Below are 18,950 nucleotides of genomic sequence, written 5' to 3'. Positions count from 1 at the left end.
GAAATTTCAGTCCCATCAACGCTAAATCCTCGATCACGCATTTTTTAAGAAACTGTATCTTACGAAAGGACGGCTACGGCATACTTACGGATCTTGGTGTTGACGTCCTGTCATTGCGGTAATTTGAAGAAGTACTGTATGTTCTGGAAAAGCGATCGGCGGTGAACTTGCATAAGCGATCATCTTAGCATCGCATTCGGGTAGTATTGTTAAGAGAATCCTCGGAAATCATAAAGCAGAGAGTGTCCACGACAACTGGAAGAAGCTCTATTTGAAGACAGAACGAGTTTCGTCAAATGTTCATACTTGCAAAACGTCTACATTATGTCCAGGGTTAGATGTTTATTTTTGTACTTTTTTCGAGTGTATCGCCGAACAGGTTTCCGGCATTTCCATCAGGGCACTGTATAGTCACTGGGCTTTCAGACAGGAATCGAAACTACCCCTTCTTAAGTAACACAAATTTGGTATTTTAATATTATCGTTATGTTATCGAGACCAGAACAGATGTTGCACCTTACATACCGTACATAAAGCCATGGGAGGTTTTGGGATTGCCTATTACTGTTTTCGTCCTAGTATTAAGACTGGGAATTTCACGTTTTTGTGTTAAAATTTTATGAAAGCCGCAGTCGTTTTATTTGCGGACATTACATTTAAAAACTTTGTATCATTTCGCACTCGTACTGACTTGTACAGTGCCAGCTGAGCTCAAGGTAGCGAATAATCGTAATTTCGGAATGTTGATGATATTTTTTTCTCTTTCCAATTTGATTGTGATTAGTGACGGGCAGAACTAAATATAATGCATTCGAGAACTTGAGGATTGATACTTTCGGAACTATATTCTCGAGTTCAACATAACCTTTAAAAGTCGATGTAGGCCTAATTTATGTGGTACAAGATTTCCATAAACTGACTACGAACAGTATACCGGTGACCAAATTACAATGGAAGATTAAAAAAAAAAAAGGATTTTGCCATCATGTTGGACGCTTTTGTATCTAATGTGCTTTATTTTATTAGATTAGTGAACGAAAATCTACTTGAGGTCGACTGTTGCTTGGCGTTACGGGTATTCGATTTTTCGAAGAGTTTGGCTGATCAAAGTTGCTCAAATGAAGTTTTCAAAGGAATGGTGTTTTCAGAGGAAACTGACGAAGTTTCCCCGGTAAAACTGAACGTAAAGTTTCAAGATTTTTAGGTCACGTACCGATAATTAACGTTTGAAGCCAGCCCCGCGGTCTAATTTGCCTGCCTCTCACCCGGAAGGCTCGGGTTCGATTACTGGCCAGGTCAGGCATTTTTATTTGGATATGAGGGCTGATTCCAGGTTCATATATTACACGATCACCTTTAATTGAGGAGCTATTTAATGGTGATATGGCGACCCCGGTCTAGAGAGCCAGGAATAATGGCCGAGAGGATTCGTCACACTGATCATGCGTCACCTCAATCTGCAGGCCTTCGGACCGAGGGCGGTCGCTTGGTAGGCGGAAGGCCCATTGGGGCTATAGTCTGGTTTCGTTTAGTGGCATTTGTAAGATTATAAGTGTACATATTTAATTTTGTTTTGTGATGTTTAGCCAAATTGTTGACGGTTCATTCGTTACTGGATTTTCAGTTTTCCCGTGTTGTACGTTTTTTTTCCAGGGTCCCTCCAAAAACGGAGAATCGAGGTTCCACTGTAATTTAAATTCAAAATTTATCCGCATCATGATAGAACGCATCTTCTGGAACGTGCAGAGGTAGCTTTCTGCACTTTCACATACATGGGTGTGTCTACAGTGTGCTTCGTATTTGTTAAGTTCGAGTGAAATCGCAATTCTTTTGTATACAACGTTTTAACGAACGCCGTAATATCATGCAGCAGGCAGCGTGTGGAGAAACAGAATCCACAAACACTGGCGATGCTGACAGTTGATGAAAAAATGTGGCTCATATAATCAATTCGTAGGCACTGAACAATATTGTCATTGCTGATGAAACTGCATTGCTTTCTTTTAATGCCGAGCCCAAACAGCCAGGAAATCGTACAAGGATGGGGGTCATTGTACTGTTTTGCAATGCACACGGAAGCGAGAGAATTCGTCCCCTCGTCATAAGAAAGTTTGATAAGCCACAATGTTTTAAGGGCGCCTGGCACTTTCCGTGCAAGTACAACACATCTAAAAATGCTCAGTGGAGTAATCCAAAAAATAATGCATTTGCACAAGGAAACCAGCATAGTTTATCTTTGTCTATGAATTGTGTGATTTCTTTTTCTTTCATGTGTAAGGTTATGTTTGTCAGTGATTTGTCCAAGTGCATTATTTGAAGATTGTAAATGCACCTTGTTGGATACATTTCGGAAATAGTTTTTACCACGGCATTTGAAAGGTTTAAACTGTGTATCCACGTGATTGCATGCATTAATGGGTCTTAGAATACTATGTGACGTGGCAAGTGTTTACATTTCTGAAGTAGGAGAGAAGTGCCATGGCGGGAAATCGTACAAGGATAGAGTGACTATTGTGTTGTCATGCAGAAGGAATCGAGAGATATTCTCCTCTCGTCATAGGAAAGTTTGATTAGCTACAGTGTTTTAAGGGCATTGAGTACTTTCAGTGCAAGTACAGTAATCTAATGAAAAACTCACTTGCACATGGGAGCCAGCACAGATTTCTCCTAGTCTTTGAATTGTGCTTTATTTTTTTCTTCCTTCTTTCTTTCATTGCGAGGTTATGTTTGTCAGCAAGTTATCCAAGTGCATTATTTGAATACTCTAAATGCACTTTCTTGGATGCATTTCGGATATAGATTTTTTTTCCATGGCACTTGAAAAGTTTAAACTGTATGCAGAAATGGGCCTTAGGATATTTTGTAACACGGCAAGGGTTGGCACTTCTGAATTACGAATTGGCAGTTAATTCGAAATCAAGTAATTCAAAGTCCGATTTTTTAGTCCCAACGACTTTGAATTAACAATGTTTTACTGTATACATATACCTGGTGGTTCACCAGCCACTTATTTTTTTTGGAGGTAGGTAACCCAACTAACACATATATCCTAGTCATCCGAAAAGCATTAGTACCTGCTTCTTTATGGCCTTAGTACAACCATACCGTTCATATAATCCTCATGAATATGGTAGAAATCATTAACAGAAGTGTTATTTATATCGCTTAAACTATAATGAATATGTAAAACGAACACAGCTGCGAATAGCACTACCTTGCGTATGGACAGAATGTGTCTGTAAGGACTACAACGTGTAACAACGTACCGCACCTTGCGGTAGCAAAGGTGGATAAATCGCGCATTACTGTTGCGTGGTAGTAGGTTCGATCCACAGGTTGGTACACTCTTTTTTCGATTAACAACGCTTACAGTGACTGTAATATGCCTGCATATCATCCTATTCCAAACAGTGAATTTTTATTTGGCTCTGAAAAGGACAGTTTTTATCCGATGTTACATAGCCAGGTTGGACAGCGACATGATCGTCTGTAGTTAGGAAGTAGGGTGCTCCTACATAATCAGAGTAACAAGTGTTCGAAATGTTGACCAGTTTACAGTGTTCATTTAACTTTTTACCATTATGGAGCATGTGGCATATATATTAATTCGACCATCCTTCTTCCATAAATTAGCAACAATTCAACATACTCTTCACAGGAATACATTGTGAGGAAATTAGTAGGTGCTGTGAGGTGAGTTCGTAGGTGTGGATTACTATTTGCGTGCGTTGAACTCGGGAGATTGTGGATTCAAAACCTATGCCGTCTGCCCTGAAAATGGTTCCTTGGTTTCCCATTTTCACAACCAGGCAAATGCTGGGATGGTACCTTAATACATAGCTGCCAACTTTTAGAAATCAAAAATAGGAAGAGTTTTTAATTCTTGGATATTACCACATACAGTAGAACCTCGATTATACATTCCCGGAAACTACGTTTTCCCGTATTATTCGTTCAAATTACGTGGTCCGGCGAGCGTCCTAATTAAATCACGTTGTAAAAATCCCGCATTATCCGTTCCTCGAAGAAACTATTTCCCGTCTCAACCGTCCAGAAATTTCAGTGCCATCAACGTTAAATCCTCGATAACGCGTTTTTCAAGAAATTGCATCTCACGAAAGGACGGCTACGGCATACTTACGGATCTTGGTGTTAACGTGTCGTCATTGCGGTAAGTCTTAGGATTTCGCCACAAATGATCTTTGCTCCAATACGGCTGATGATGACCCCTAGATGGGTCGAAACTAGTACCGTATAATTTTGTAATTTTGTGAATATATTGTAGTATTGAAAAGGTGGAAACATTTACGTTATTATTATTATTACTTATATATTATTCTCAGTTCAATACGGACCAAAAACATGAAATTCATAACCATCAATTTGAGGAAGTACTGTATGTACTGGAAAAGCGATTGGCGGCGAACTTGCATAAGGGACTATCTTAGCATCGCATTCGGGTGGTATTGTTTAGAGAATCCGTGGAAATCATAAAGCAGAGAGTGTCCACAACAACTAGAAGGAGACAGCGCATTTCGACAGATCTACTTGAAGATGCAACGAGTTTCGTCAAATGTTCATACTTGCAAAAAGTCTACATTATGCCCAGGGTTAGATGTTTATTTTTTTTTAACTTTTTTTTTTTTCGAGTGTACCGCAGAACAGGTTTTTGGCATTTCCCTCAGGGGACTGTATAGTCACTGGGCTTTTAGGCAGGAATCGAAACTGCTCCTTCTTAAGTAACAAAAATTTACAGTAGTATTTTAATATTATCGTATATGATTATGTTATCCAGACCAGAACAGATGTTGCCATGGGAGGTTTTGGGATTGCCTGTTACTGTTTTCGTCCTAATATGAGACTGGGAATTTCACGTTTTTGTGTTAAAATGTTGTAAAAAACGCAGTCATTTTATTTGCTCACGTTACAATCAAAAAGTTTTGTATCATTTCACACTCGTACCAACTTGTCCAGCGAGTGCGCTTTCCAGCTGAGCTGATGTCACGAATAATCATAATTTCGTAAGCGTTGATGACCCTATTTTTTTCTCTTTCCAATTTGATTGTGATTAGTGATGGGCAGAACTGAATTTAATGCATTTGAGAACTTGAAGATCAATACTTACATTATTTGAAACCATATTCTCGAGTTCAACATAACCTTCAAAAGCCGACGTAGGCCTAATTTACGCGGTACAGGATTTCCATAAACTGACGACGAACAGTATACCGGTGACCAAATTACAATGGAAGATAAAAAAGAGGATTTTGCCATCACGCTGGCCACTTTTGTATCTAATGTGCTTTATTTTATTACATTAGAGAATTAAAAACTACTTGTGGTCAATTGTTGTTTGGTTTGCCATTACGGATATCAGATTTTTCGAAAAGTTTGGCTCTGGCTGATTAAAATTGCTGAATTTGAAGAAGTTTTCAGAGCAAAACTGACAAAGTTTCCCCGGTAAAACTGAATGTAAAGTTCTGAGATTTTTAAGTCGCATACCGGTACCTAATTAATGTTTGAAGCCGGCCCTGCGGTCTAACTTGCCTGCCTCTCACCTGGAGGGCCCGGGTTCATTACCGACCAGGTCAGGCATTTTTACCTGCATATGAGGGCTGATTCCAGGTTCACTCATTCTATGATACCTTTTCAAATATTTCTGTTATTCGTGGTCATACCTTAATGAAATTCGGTATACAAAGTAGGGAAATAAGTCGCTATAACCTAGGCTATAAATAATTTTACTCACACTGAGTGAAATGGTAGTTTTATTTGTAGTATTTGTTATTAATGGTCGTATCTACTATCTAGGCCATAAGTAATTTTATTCACACTGAATGAAATGGTAATTTAGGGGTAGGCCTAAAATTTAATTCCCAAATAATTATGTTATTAGTAGTCGTATCAATAAATACTACATACGTTAACCAGTATTATATTTCCGATTATTTATGTCTTATACATTGTTACCATACCAGCTATGGTCAGAGACATTCATGAATTTGGGTTTTTGTTACTAAGTCCTTATCAGCGCCGAGTCACAAGAAAATGTGTAAACAGGATTTAATGAAAATCGGGATGTAAAGTCGGAGAATAAGGAACTACAGCCTACGCTATAAATAATTTTATAAGACGCCCTAATATCACAGAGTCTAAAGAAAAATAAATGTGAAGAGCTACAATGTAGAAAACTCAGAATTGATCAACAATAACATTACATTGACCATTGTTTGTTGTGATGTGCTTTGTCTTCTGTTGCCTCTCATCTCCAATAAATAGTCCGGCTCCATAGCTAAATTGTTAGCGTGCTGGTCTTTGGCCACAGGGGTCCCGCGTTCGATTCCTGGCAGGGTCAGGAATTTTAACCATAACTGGTTAATTTCTCTTGCACAGGGGCTGCGTGTAAGTGTTGTCTTCATCATCATGTCATCCTCATCATGACGTGCAGGTCGCCTACGGACGTCAAACTGAAAGACCTGCACCTGGCGAGCCGAATGTGTCCTCAGACACTCCCGGCACTAAAAGCCATACGCCATTTCATTTCCGATATATAGGATTACTGCTGCGTACCGAGCATTTTCTTAATATTTGTCTTACGTCGCATCGACACAGTTAGGTCTTATGGTGACGATGGGATAGGAAAGGGCTATGAGTGTGAAGGAAGTGGCCTTGGCCTTAAATTAAGGTACAGCCCCAGCATTTCCCTGGTGTGAAAATAGGAATCCATAGAATAACATCTTCAAGGCTGCCAATAGTGAGGTTCGAATCCACTATCTCCCGGATGCAAGCTCACAGCTGCGCACCCCTAACCACACGGCTAATTAGCCCAGTCGTGCAACTGCAACAGTCTCCCTAAATACTGGCGGGAAGTACCTGGGGAGTTTGGTAACTTTCTTCTTTAGCATGCCATTCCTCTGTTTCATAAATTTTCCGATACTACTGGTACATAACACACTGGTTCATCATAGCATTCGACCTATTCAATCCCTACTTGAGGCACTGATTGGAATGAGAAGTGTGCATATTTAACGGAATAATGGCAGAGAAGTGTTCACGGCTGTCCGCGGCCTGGTCATTCCAGCTCTGGAACTCTGGACTGTTAGATCGGCACCGCAGTATGGATTTATTACATGTAATAAACATCATTTTTGGTCCGTATTGATGATATTTGATTGAAATAATAACATTATTTATTAGACCACCTAATCAATACAAAATCGTCTTGGATGATTTACAAAGATTTGTTAGCTAATAGTGGTACATGTTTCGCCTTCCCTGAAGGCATCATCAGCCATAGTCTTAACCTTAAATTAAAAATAAGCGTCTAAATAACATGTAGTAATGAAATGAATTTTAAAATCTTGAAGAGATTTGAAGTAAAATAACATTAAAAATAACAATGATGGTTTGAAAATACAATGTGATGAGATTTAATAGTGGAAGTATTGACAAAATTAACATTAGAAGGCTGCTAAAATAAGTACAATGGATAAAACAACAGATTGTTATACAAGTAGTAAGATTGCATAAAAGTAAAATTGATAGTCTGGCGGTTATAATTAGACGATGGCGAAAAATCGTATATAATCAAAGTAAAGAAGAGAGAATAAAAGTCAAAGTTAGTCGAGAGATCCGGAGTTAATCATGATCTTGAAGATAAAAGACGAAAGTCAGAAGCATATGGTGAAGTTGTAGAACACGTTGAGGATATGAAGTTGGTGAATAGAAGTTGAAGAACAGTTTCAAATAGGATCACTATGGACCATCTCAAAATTTGAAGTGATGTTCAAATGTTGTAAATTGTGAGTTTGTAGATATTCTAGTTGAAAAAGCATATAAAAGTGGAATCTGTAAAAGGAAGCAAGAAACGTAGAGTTAATTGTGTGAAAAGATATTTGAAAGTATTGAAGTAGAATCGTGTGCACTTACCATTTGACGGTGACAAAGATAGCTTGTAACATTATGAGTTAGAAGTATTTGCATCAGTAGACTTCTTGCTACGTGTGTTATGGTGAAGTTGAAGAACAGTTTCAAATAGGATCACTATGGACCATCTCAAAATTGTTTAGCTGTAATTGCTTCGGTTCATCAAGCTATTCACCGAGTTCCGTCGCCATTTGAAAGCACAGTGCCGGACATTGAGTGTGTTGCGCTGATCTTCAGGAGCTAGCAATTCGCTTCAATCAAGCGACTCGTCTTCGACTTCTAAACAATTTTGGGACTTCATATTCATTAAATTATATTGTGACTTCACGCCTGCCTCATTCGCTGGCTCATTTAACTTTCACCTCTTCTTGTAAACATTATGAGACAGTGCTGAAATTTGCGTGTGTTGTGCTACTATTCAGAAGATCGCGCCTCACTTCTTATAAGTGACTGACTTTCTACTTCTTCTAGATTTTAAGATTTAAAATTGCACAGTGCCAATCCCCATTAACATATTTTTCCTTTTTCAACTGTTTTTGTGAAAGACTCACTGCTTAATTTCTTATTTACCTATGCATTGTTTTTTGCATTTTACTTGGCTGATGATGACCCAGATTAGGGTCGAAACTGGTACCGCTTCCGCTTTTTGTTAAATAGGAATGTAATACTATATTTCATATTTATTTGTACTGAATAGGTTGAACTACCTTATTTATTATTTCAATTTCAATGTGATACATTTCAATACGGAACATTATGAAATTTTTATCTTTAAGTGATTCGAGATATTGAGGTTCCACTGTACTTATATCACACCGACACACGCAACAAAACGCATAATAGTTTCCTTTATTAGACTGTAAAATGAACGAGAATTTAATTTTATAGGTATCTCTGAAACACTTTGAGATAACGTTTGTTATGTTTTCTGGCCATAACGTGAAGAGAAAATACCAGAAACTGTCACCTACACAACTCTTGTGAAATACATTCAACTCATTAAAATTATGAAGTAAGAATGAACAAAAATGCAGTGAAATACGTGAAACTACCATATACAAAACAGATCGGTATGTCTCATACATAATTAACATACGACTGACATGGAGAAAAGCACAGAACCGCTACAAAAAACACGTGGTCTACAAATCCAAAGAAATTACGCACATAAACGCTGTTAATAGTGTGCGACCCACACAATAAGAAACTCATTTTTTCATCCCAAATAACTGAGTCGCCAGTGCGGGCTAACCTCCCTCGCTTGTAGGATGATTGCCGTCCCGAATCCCCAGCTGCAAAGCACACATGCTGCTTTAACGAGCAGGAAACACGATACCCGAAGGCAACGGACAATACACCCACGAAATAAAGCGTCGAATACATACACAATCACCGTACTGGAGGTTACATTGCTCAAAAATAGGAAGAATTAAAAATAAATCGGAAAATCGGAAGACGAGTTAACAGAAAATTTCCGGGTAAATCGGAAGGGTTGGCAGGTATTTTAATAAAAGACCAACAAGGTCGATTTCTTTCCCAATCATTCCCCCACCCACCCTTAGGAAAAAGGCGCCAAATCAGAGCGCTGCCAATAGCAAAAAAATATTTATTATTGTATCCCTGCAAAATGGAGCACCTCTATCGTTCCAAAAATTTGACTCATGCTGGATTCGAACCACTACGCTGTTGATACACACTTTGGGCACCGGCCCTTAACCGATACAGCCATGAAGTCAACATACACGATGCTTGCTACAGGTTTAGTACTTAAGCATTGCCGTTCCCCCTCGAAAGTTTATATCCATGTCAAAGTCTTCAATGATGATTTACAGTGTTCACTTAACTTCTTTATATTACAGAGCACGTGGCATAACCTATTAATTCAATCGTATTACGGGTACCTGTATTATTTCGAGGCGCAATAAATCGCATGTTTGCAGAATGGCCCTTAGTATTTGGTGCGGAATTGTACATAGTAGTTTTTCCTTTGCTCTGTCCATGGATCAATTTATGGTGATGACTAGGGAGCGGATTTTTATGTAATTACATATTTTTTTGCGTAAGTTTTAACGCAAGTAACGAAGTTCATTATTCCTATTGTGTATCCCTAAGTGTAAAAACTGAATCTTATTTCACATAAAAACACGTATTTTCACATTTTAAAAATGTAAATACATATTTTAAGAAAATATATGATAAGCACATAAATCGTCAATATTTGTTGATCAATAAAATTTAAAATGCTTCTGTGTTATAAAACAATGCTCATATTTTCATTTTACGATTATGGTATTGTTTTAACAGTGTATTTAACATAATGTATCTGAATGTTTCGGCTATTTATGGACTTTCCTCCATAAGTTCTAAGACTTGCTGGTCACTGGCTACGTCGTTACATTTAGACAGCGATTTGATTTGCTGCACAAGAAGTTTCCTTGCGTGATGTCATTCCAACTCTTTATGAGTCAGACCCTCTCGGGTTTTGTTTATAGAATATCAGCGAAAGGCAATCACGGTGAGATAAGGTGACGTAATTCCGTTACGACATGGGAGACTCGGAAGAATATTGCCCCACCATTAGGTAGTGGAATTTCATCACTCCCAAGAGTAAGGTTAGCTGTTCGGGTCCATATATCATTCCCGTGGTCGTGTGATTTTGTATGGATTTATAAGAAATATTTCCTTCAGTGTCCGCTGCTATTCCTTTTATTGAAACAGTGATTCACCGTGAATGCGTGTGTCGTAACCTGCAAAATAATGCCAAAAGAGAAGTCGAGTACAAGGTCGTGTCTTCAACAATATGTAGTGGAATTTAAAAGCATTTTCACTACCGATGGAAAAGTATTATTTTGCCAACCGTGTGGTAAATCAGTACGTGCAGATCAACGTTCTCAAGTAATCCAGCATTTGTCTGGAAATAAGCATACTGCGGTTGCTTCGCGTGTGCGTTCGCGACAATTACTAATAGCTGAACCAGCTACTTCAAATGCAGGCCCATCTAAATATTCCCAGTATTATTTAGATGTATGCAGAGCATTTGTTTGCGCCGACATTCCTCTCGGTGGAATAAATAATCCGGGACTGAAAAATTTCCTAACAAAGTACATTAATTTTAAGCCTCCAGACGAATCCACATTAAGGAAAAACTATCTCCCAAAATGTTACGAAGAAACTTTATAGAGAATTCGGGCGGTATGTGATAGCGAAAAACTGTGGGTGAGCATTGACGAAACCACTGATTCAAGTGGCAGAAAAGTAGGAAATGTTGTAGTTGGTGTGTTGAAGAATGACAAAACTGCTTGCGAACATTCTTATTTGCTAGCGTGTAAAGAAATGCTTGCTGCAAACCATGTCACTGTAGCTGGGTTATTCAATGAAGCCATTCACTTACTTTGGCCAAAAGGTATAAAATACGACCATGTATTGCTTTTCCTTACTGACAGTGCAGCTTACATGAAAAAGGCAGCCGAAGGCCTTTCTGTGAGCTTTCCGAAAATGATACACGTAACTTGCGTTGTTCATGCTCTACACACGTTATGTGAAACTGTGCGGGCTAAGTATCCTCAAGTGGATAAATTAGTGTCTAATGGCAAAAATGTCTTCGTAAAAGCACCCTCAAGAATCGATCTCTTTAAAGAGAAAAACCCGAATCTTGCGCTTCCTCCTCTGCCTATTGTTACGCGGTGGGGTACCTGCCTTAGTGCTGTGGTATACTACGCAGACAATTTTGAAAGTTTTGCATTCGTTGTGAACATGCTAGATAAAAACGACGCGCCGTCAATTGAGATTCTTCAAGAGATACTAAACGACAGCTCACTGAAAAATGATTTGGCGTTTATATCTGCCAATCTAAGCTTCTTGTGTAAAACTATAGACATACTTGAAAAATCCACTAACCTGTTGTCCGAAACAGTGAAGGAAGTGCGCGCCATTGAAAATAAATTAGATTCACTCCCGGCTTCGCAGGTACAGGGACTGTTAAAGGTCAAATATCAAAATTTGTTCAGGAAAAACAGAGGATTTCAAACAATGAGCCAAATTTCTAATGTATTAGAGGGTGCTTATGTTGGTGAAATTGATGGCGTTAGTGTTGGTGACATTCCTCTCTTTATATATGCACGTCTGACTTTCTGTGATGTAGAGCGATCGTTTTTGCAGTATAAGGCGTTCTTTAGAGATAATCGGCATGCATTTGTGATGGACAATTTGGAGATGACCTTTGTTGTTCACTGCAATTCTGAGACTACTTCTAACAACTAATATTCCAGCGTGTGATGGGCGAGTACGAACTGGTACTATTTTTTCAAAGATGATAGGTTGCTTTTGCCATATATAAACAAAACATTACCTTTAAAAAAACCATTCATAGTATCTACTCTGGCATATCAAAAATTAATATACCATACAGCACTTTTCCATACATAGACACCATTTTCGCCTTAAGGAGCACGTTTGGTAGCACCATATTCTATTACAAAACATTATACTTATTTAATTCTTGAGCGCGAGTAGTTATGCGATATTTAAACGAAAATAATTTCAATTTTTATCACATATTTTAAAGTTTTTCAGCACATAAAAAAAAAAAATATTTTTCACATTTTTAGCACATAAAAATCCGCTCCATAGTGATGACACACACGTAGGAGTGAGCCTTATTGATCATAAGAAGAAATTTAATGTTATTTGGTGAACATAAAACTAAATTTAAGGATATTTAGGTTATATGCGTTATCTGGGTTGCCTGTCCCCAAAAAAATAAGGGACTGGTGAACCACCCGATATAGTTCTTGATGGCATGAGTAAGACTCAGGGTGATTATACTGAGAGACTTTCGAAACTACTATTTCAGATACTGTATGTATCTTGATGTAAAAAAGATTGTGGAGCAAGACAAGGTATGTTTATAATATTATAATTGTGGTGTTTTAATATAATATGTATATACATTAAAAACAAGTCTTATTAACTGAAATTTGAACCTATATTTACGTTATCTGCAATATTGCAATAACTTATTATTACTTTTGTAGAGGTGAGAAAGAAGGGAAAGGTCAGATTAGACTTGGAGACAAGCCCCTGGAAGTAGTGGAGATGTTCAAATACCTGGGGAGTGAATTAATGGAGAATGCTCGACTGGATGCTGAGATTAGTAAGAGGTTTCAAGCTGGAAGCTGTTTCTATCATAGTGTAAGAAACATGTTATGGGACAAAGATGTGCCAATGGAAGCAAAGGAAACTATGTACAAGGTGTATTACATGCCCATAACAACTTACAGAGCAGAAAGTTGGACAATGACAAAGAAGGATGAGAGTCGAATACAGACAGCCGAAATGTTGAGGAGTATGATACAGATGAGTAGAAGAGACAAAATAAGGAATGAGAAAATCTGGGAAGAAATTGAAGTGGAAAAAATGAATGATAGAATAAAGAAGATCCAACTAAGATGGTTTGGGCACATAAAGCGAATAAGTGATGAAGGAATGCCGAAAAAGGTGATGGAAATGCAAATGCAAGGAAGGAGAGGCCGTGGACGACCACGATTGAGATGAAAGGACACAATCCAATGCAGTATTATAGAAAGAAACCTGGACTGGGACACAGTGTTGGAGGAGTGGTGGAAAGACTAAAGAAAGTGGAGAGGAACCATATTTGCCCCTACCCGGCTACAGCTGGATAAAGGGAAATGATGATGATGAATATATTAATTGGAATGAAGGCGAGATGAAGTGAATAATCTAGATATCATCAGCTCATGACCCACCCATGTTGAAAATACTTCATGTCATTTTAATTTAGTAATTTATTGGTGTGGTCCTTAAGCATTTTATTTTTTAATTAATTATATGCATAATGAGGGAATTAGATATTTATGATTTATTTAACTAAAGTTAGGGAAACATTTTGGGAATTATCTCTATTTATCAAGCACATATTATGTTACACAATGTACGTAGTATTCTGGTTTGACTTTCTTCGTAAATTTTCACTCCCTTTCTTTTAAAAGAAATTGCTATAAGACTCACTTGTCCAACTTCTCCCAAAACACCATCAAGGCAGCACGATCCAGATGTCGTTTAGTGCGAGACAGCTCAATAACGTGAACAGCCCAGCGACCCACATTAGCATCCAGTCGCATTTCATCATATTTGATGTGGAATGCACAAACTGCAAAAAATAATTATTAGTGCTTGTTAAACCTCAATTTGAAATAAATAAAGACAATTTGAAATAAATAAATAAATAACTAACTTTTAGAAGTCCTAAAGAGTAAGCATAAAAGTTGCTTCAATTAGCAAACAAAAATCACAGAATATATTGTTCAGTTTAACCAAGAGTGCACAAGGCCCTCATCAACATACTCGGGACCAAAGATGATGGAAGACTTGCATTGCGGGCCGTGGACACCGAAACACAAAATAGAACTCTGTTTATACTTGGCACCTATGGATTCATAAGATTTAGTATTGCTGCTCATAGAAGAAATTGATTGAACATTTTGATATGTGTATAATAAACCGACCATTCAAAGCATCACAATGGATAGCCGCTGCCAAAGAGTTCACGCAGAGTGGAAAAATCAAGCGGCCAGAAGCGACTCAGAAAAATGTGCATTGGACACCATTCCTCTACCAACGGCAGAAAATTCCTCCAAAATTGTGGTATCGGGAATTCACTCGACAGAACTGAGGGCTTTACAAAGGAAAAATTAAATGTATCCTCCTAATTCAATTTAAATCATAATTCTGTCATTAGATGGAACAATAAAATTCAAATGTTTCGACTCGCTTGAGCCATCTTCAGTGAAAGAAGGGGGCAAGGGGGAGAGGTTAAAATAATCTGCATAATACAAGCTAAAAATGTGCTACAAACATAATGAAGGAACAAAAGAAAAAACAAAAGAGACATGATGGAAATAAAAACAATATACAATATTTAATACTAGGACCCGGTTTCATCAATATGGGTTAAATATACTTTAACCCTAGGTTTTTTAACTCAGGGTTAATATTTTAACTCATTCTTACGAGTCACGTGTTTCACCAAGCTATTTCAGCAGAGGGACACCGCATTAACCCTCGCTGGAAACAGCTGCCGTACTAATCAAGGAGGAAGTGACTAAAAATCAGAGATCATGAACACACTTCTTGCGTTCCTTTGTTCATTTCTTACATGGAATTTCGTTTTCTTCCTCAGGTCCCTGGTAAATATTATTCTTTCGTAATCGTGATAAAAAAATGGAAGAAGTGCAGAAGAGAAATAGTAGCATGAAGTTTTCTGCTTAACAAAAAGCATTACTTATTTGAATTAGCCACCGAGTCCCCCTCGAGTGTGTTTCTACAATTGAAGCGATGCGCCGAAAAGGGATCTAACTGACATTTTTTCTGAATGTGAGGTTTCATCGGAATAAGGCTCTATATGGATGTTCCTGCATAGTGGCGTAGTCATGTGGAAGAATTCAGAACTTGTTGCTGTGCTAGAGGGTGGAGAACTTCTGTCTCGCACGGAAAAGGGATCTAACTCCAGTCCAAGAGTGTGTTTCTTGCAATTAACTCATAATTGAGATTTTGGTGGTTAGACCCCTATTCGGCGCATCGCTTCAATTGTAGGGGGCTAACCTTGGTTACCCCCTTCAACTAAAGATCCTCCGCGTGGTGAGCGGGACTAGTAGCTCCTTTCTTGACATGCCGAAAGGAGCCCTGTTCGGTAACCATTTGGTATACAAGGAGGAGGAAGCTAAAGCACAACCCAACCGTAAGGTGTAATGCAACCCATGCCGATGGGGGTGCATAGCACATGGGAGATGTGTCTTGAACAGAGCCTTCGAGATACCTGGAGCCCTCTCGAAGTAAGTAGCCTTACCCGGGTATATGGGGCTCTGCCTGGCCGGACATCATATATCCCTACCTACTCGTGGGACCTACATGAGTACTGTAGCAACCCAAAAACCAGAGAGTACCTCTGGGGCCTCTGAGAGAAACACTAGCTCGACGACAACTGATAGGGACTATTCGGAGATACCCTCGGACAGCACGACCTCGACTGTAAGAGAGCTCACTCGAGGCGGGCATTCTTCTAGTTCAGAAGAGCAAGAAGAAACAGCGCTCTGGCACTGAGAAGAGAAGGTACAAGAAGGCTTTAAAAGGCCCGGGAGCAGGCCAAAGAGTGGGAAAACGACTCCTGTCGGGGGCAACCCCAGAAGAAGATCGGCAAGCGCACAAAGGAACCAAGGAGGAGTATGCCAGGATAGCTAAAGCTGGGATCAAGATGGCCACGGTGCCTCATGGATAACAGGTGGAGTCTGTAGAGAAGGCTATCACCAATCTGATAGATGAGCTTCCGGAGCAGGGGCCCATTAAGCCTCAGTTCCTGGACTGCTATCTGTTGAGAGGTGCAACCATCATTATTGCAAAGAATGATGAAACTGTAGCATGGCTCTCTAGTCTTGTTACAGACATGCAGCAATGGAAGGAGCCGGGCTCACAATTGTGGACATTGATAAACTCCTCTCCTATAAGAGAGTCATGGTCTGGATACCAGGACAACCAAAGGACAACAATGTCCTTTTGGGAAGAATGGCATGCCAGAACTATGGTTTAAACCCCAGTAGCTGGAGGATCTACAACCGCAAGGAGGAGAAGAAGGGTGTCTGCCCTGTGGTCAGCATTGACTCCAGGGATGTGGAAAAAGTGGTGTGGAAGAAGATCTTCTGCGGGGTGCATGTTGCTACCTTCACCCTGGTGGAGGGCTAACGTGACAGAGGACCAACCCCACCACAGACAATACTGAGACTAGCAGGGGCAAGGAACGGGAGTCTGGACAGGAGCCGGGGCCAGCCAAGCCTCAAGATCCATCGCGGGAGACGGAGCTGCATGTTCTGGAGACTGCATACGGTACAGCATTGCATGAAGGTAAAAAACGATTACTTTCAAACAATCAAACATACAACATATGTATTTATAAGAAGTATTGAGAAAGGTGGGTTTTTGGCCACCCTGATACAAGAACCCTGGCTTAGACAGGGACATATAATGGGACTAAAATGTGCAGGCTTCACTCTCTTCAGTGGAGTAGCAGAGGAGAAGCCTAGAACGTGTATTCTAGTTAAGGATCATAATGCCTGGGCTATACCGGGCTTCATTACTAGAGACCGTGTAGCAGTCCTAGTGATGGACAGCCAAGAGATTTGGTTGCTGTTCTGCATATTTTTCAGGAGACTCTGAATCTCCACCCCCGCCAGAGTTGTTCAAGAGACTGGTGACATACTATAGGAAACAAGGACTCCTCATAGTAGGATGTGACGCCAATGCTCATCACAACATTTGGGGAAGCAAATATACAAACCGAAGGGGAGATAATTTCATAGAAATTCTATGTAAAACGGATCCTGAGATCATGAACATAGGTGATACCCCTACCTTCATCAGTAATAGGAGTGAAGGGATCATAGACCTTACCCTGGGTTCCATCGGAATCATACAGGAATTTAAATAACGGAAAGTTTCTTCGGAGCCTTCCTTGTCAGACCACTGACACATTGTGTTTCATATAGAGGGCTCTTTCGAGATCCCATCTTACAGGAAGCCTAGACGAACCAATTCGGCGTCTTTCAGGGAGGACGTGAGGAGGGGACTGGAAGGATCACCCTCAAATATAATCAAGAATAAGGAGGAGCTGGAGCTCGGTGTGAGTTTTCTCACACAGACACTCGTTACCTCTTATGAATTAAATTGCCCAGTGGTTAAGGCAAAAAGAACAAGAGGAAGCTTCAAGTGGAACAGTTATTGGAACACCTGAGGAGAAACACACAAAGGCTCTGGAACAAATACTGGGAACTTCAAGACCAAGAAAGTCTAGATTTTACACAGAATCACAAAGAAAGTACAAGTCAGAAGTCAAAAAGGCTTCTAGGAAATACCGGAGACAGTTCTGCGACTCCATCGAGAGACAACATGAAGCGGCAAGGCTTCATAAAATTCTAACCTTGGATGGAAGGATGGCTGGGCTCATTGGAGTCTCCTTCGGGTGGATATATATCCACAGAGGGTGAAACCCTGAGCTTATAGCTTGATGCCCACTTTCCAGGTTCAGTAGTCACGAATAGTGAAGTAGAATAGAGCGGATCCTTCCGACCCGATAGAAGTGGTTGCAAGGAAGCCGCAGAGATTGTTACCCGAAGAAGGGTGAAGTGGGCATTAAAATCTTTTTGCCTTTTATAGAAGTCCAAGAATGGATGGGATCTTCCCAGTGCTTCTTCAGGAAGTGGGTGTGGTCCTTATACCAAACCTGGTCAGACTCTTTAGAGCCTGTCACAATGTGGGGTATGCATACTCCTTGTGACATCAGGCGAAGGTAGTGTATATACCTAAACCCGGAAAGTCTTCATATACTAGACCTAAGGATTATAGACCCATTAATCTAACGTCTTTTCTTCTTAAGACTTTGGAAAGACTGGTGGATAGACATATCAGGGAGAAAGTATTAAGAGACTGTCCCCTGCATCCTCATCAACATGCATACCAACCAGGGAAGTTGGTTGAGACGGCACTACACCAGCTTGTTTCCAGGCTGGAGAGTGCCTTGGATCAGCAACAACTTGCTATGGTGGTATTTCTAGACATAGAAGGGGCCTTTAACTATACATCTTTGGGCTCCATAGAACTTAGTCTAGAGAGAAGAGGCGTGAGCATGATGCTCATAAAATGGATTATGGCCTCACTGCAGGGCCATCAAGTTCTGTTTATCCTCAACGCAGTAATGTTGAAGAGCTAATATAGACAGGGGGTGACCACCAACATTATGGTGTCTGGTAATGGATGAACTACTTACCAGGTTAAATGTTGGAGGAATTTATGCCCAAGGCTATGCAGATGACATTAGCCTGATGGCGGTGGGAAATTTCCCCAGTACGGTTTCAGAGCTCTTACACAGCTCCCTACGCAGGGTGGAAAGGTGGTGCCATGATACGGACTTGTCGGTCAATCCTGACAAGACAGAGCTCATGGTGTTTACCAGGAGGAGG

At 39.8% G+C, this 18,950-nt stretch overlaps 1 protein-coding gene across 2 annotated transcripts in view; it reads right to left on the bottom strand.

Moving 5' to 3' along the window:
* The window catches only part of hyx (cell division cycle 73 hyrax), a 221,799-nt gene that overhangs the window by 33,531 nt on the left and 169,318 nt on the right, over window positions 1–18,950 (bottom strand). Inside the window, exon 9 of one of the 2 annotated variants that reach the window (XM_067144180.2) lies at window positions 13,954–14,095. In XM_067144180.2, coding sequence (XP_067000281.1) covers window positions 13,954–14,095 — 142 coding nt within the window. Of the gene's footprint in view, window positions 1–13,949; window positions 14,096–18,950 lie in introns of those variants that run through there. The other variant, XM_068227012.1, reaches the window with a different exon arrangement.

The sequence above is a fragment of the Anabrus simplex genome, chromosome 3 (assembly GCF_040414725.1).
Source record: "Anabrus simplex isolate iqAnaSimp1 chromosome 3, ASM4041472v1, whole genome shotgun sequence".
In the NCBI taxonomy this organism is placed as follows: Eukaryota; Metazoa; Arthropoda; class Insecta; order Orthoptera; family Tettigoniidae; genus Anabrus; species Anabrus simplex.
The sequence above is the reverse complement of the archived record's forward strand: the minus strand, read 5'-3'. Positions and strand labels throughout refer to the sequence as shown.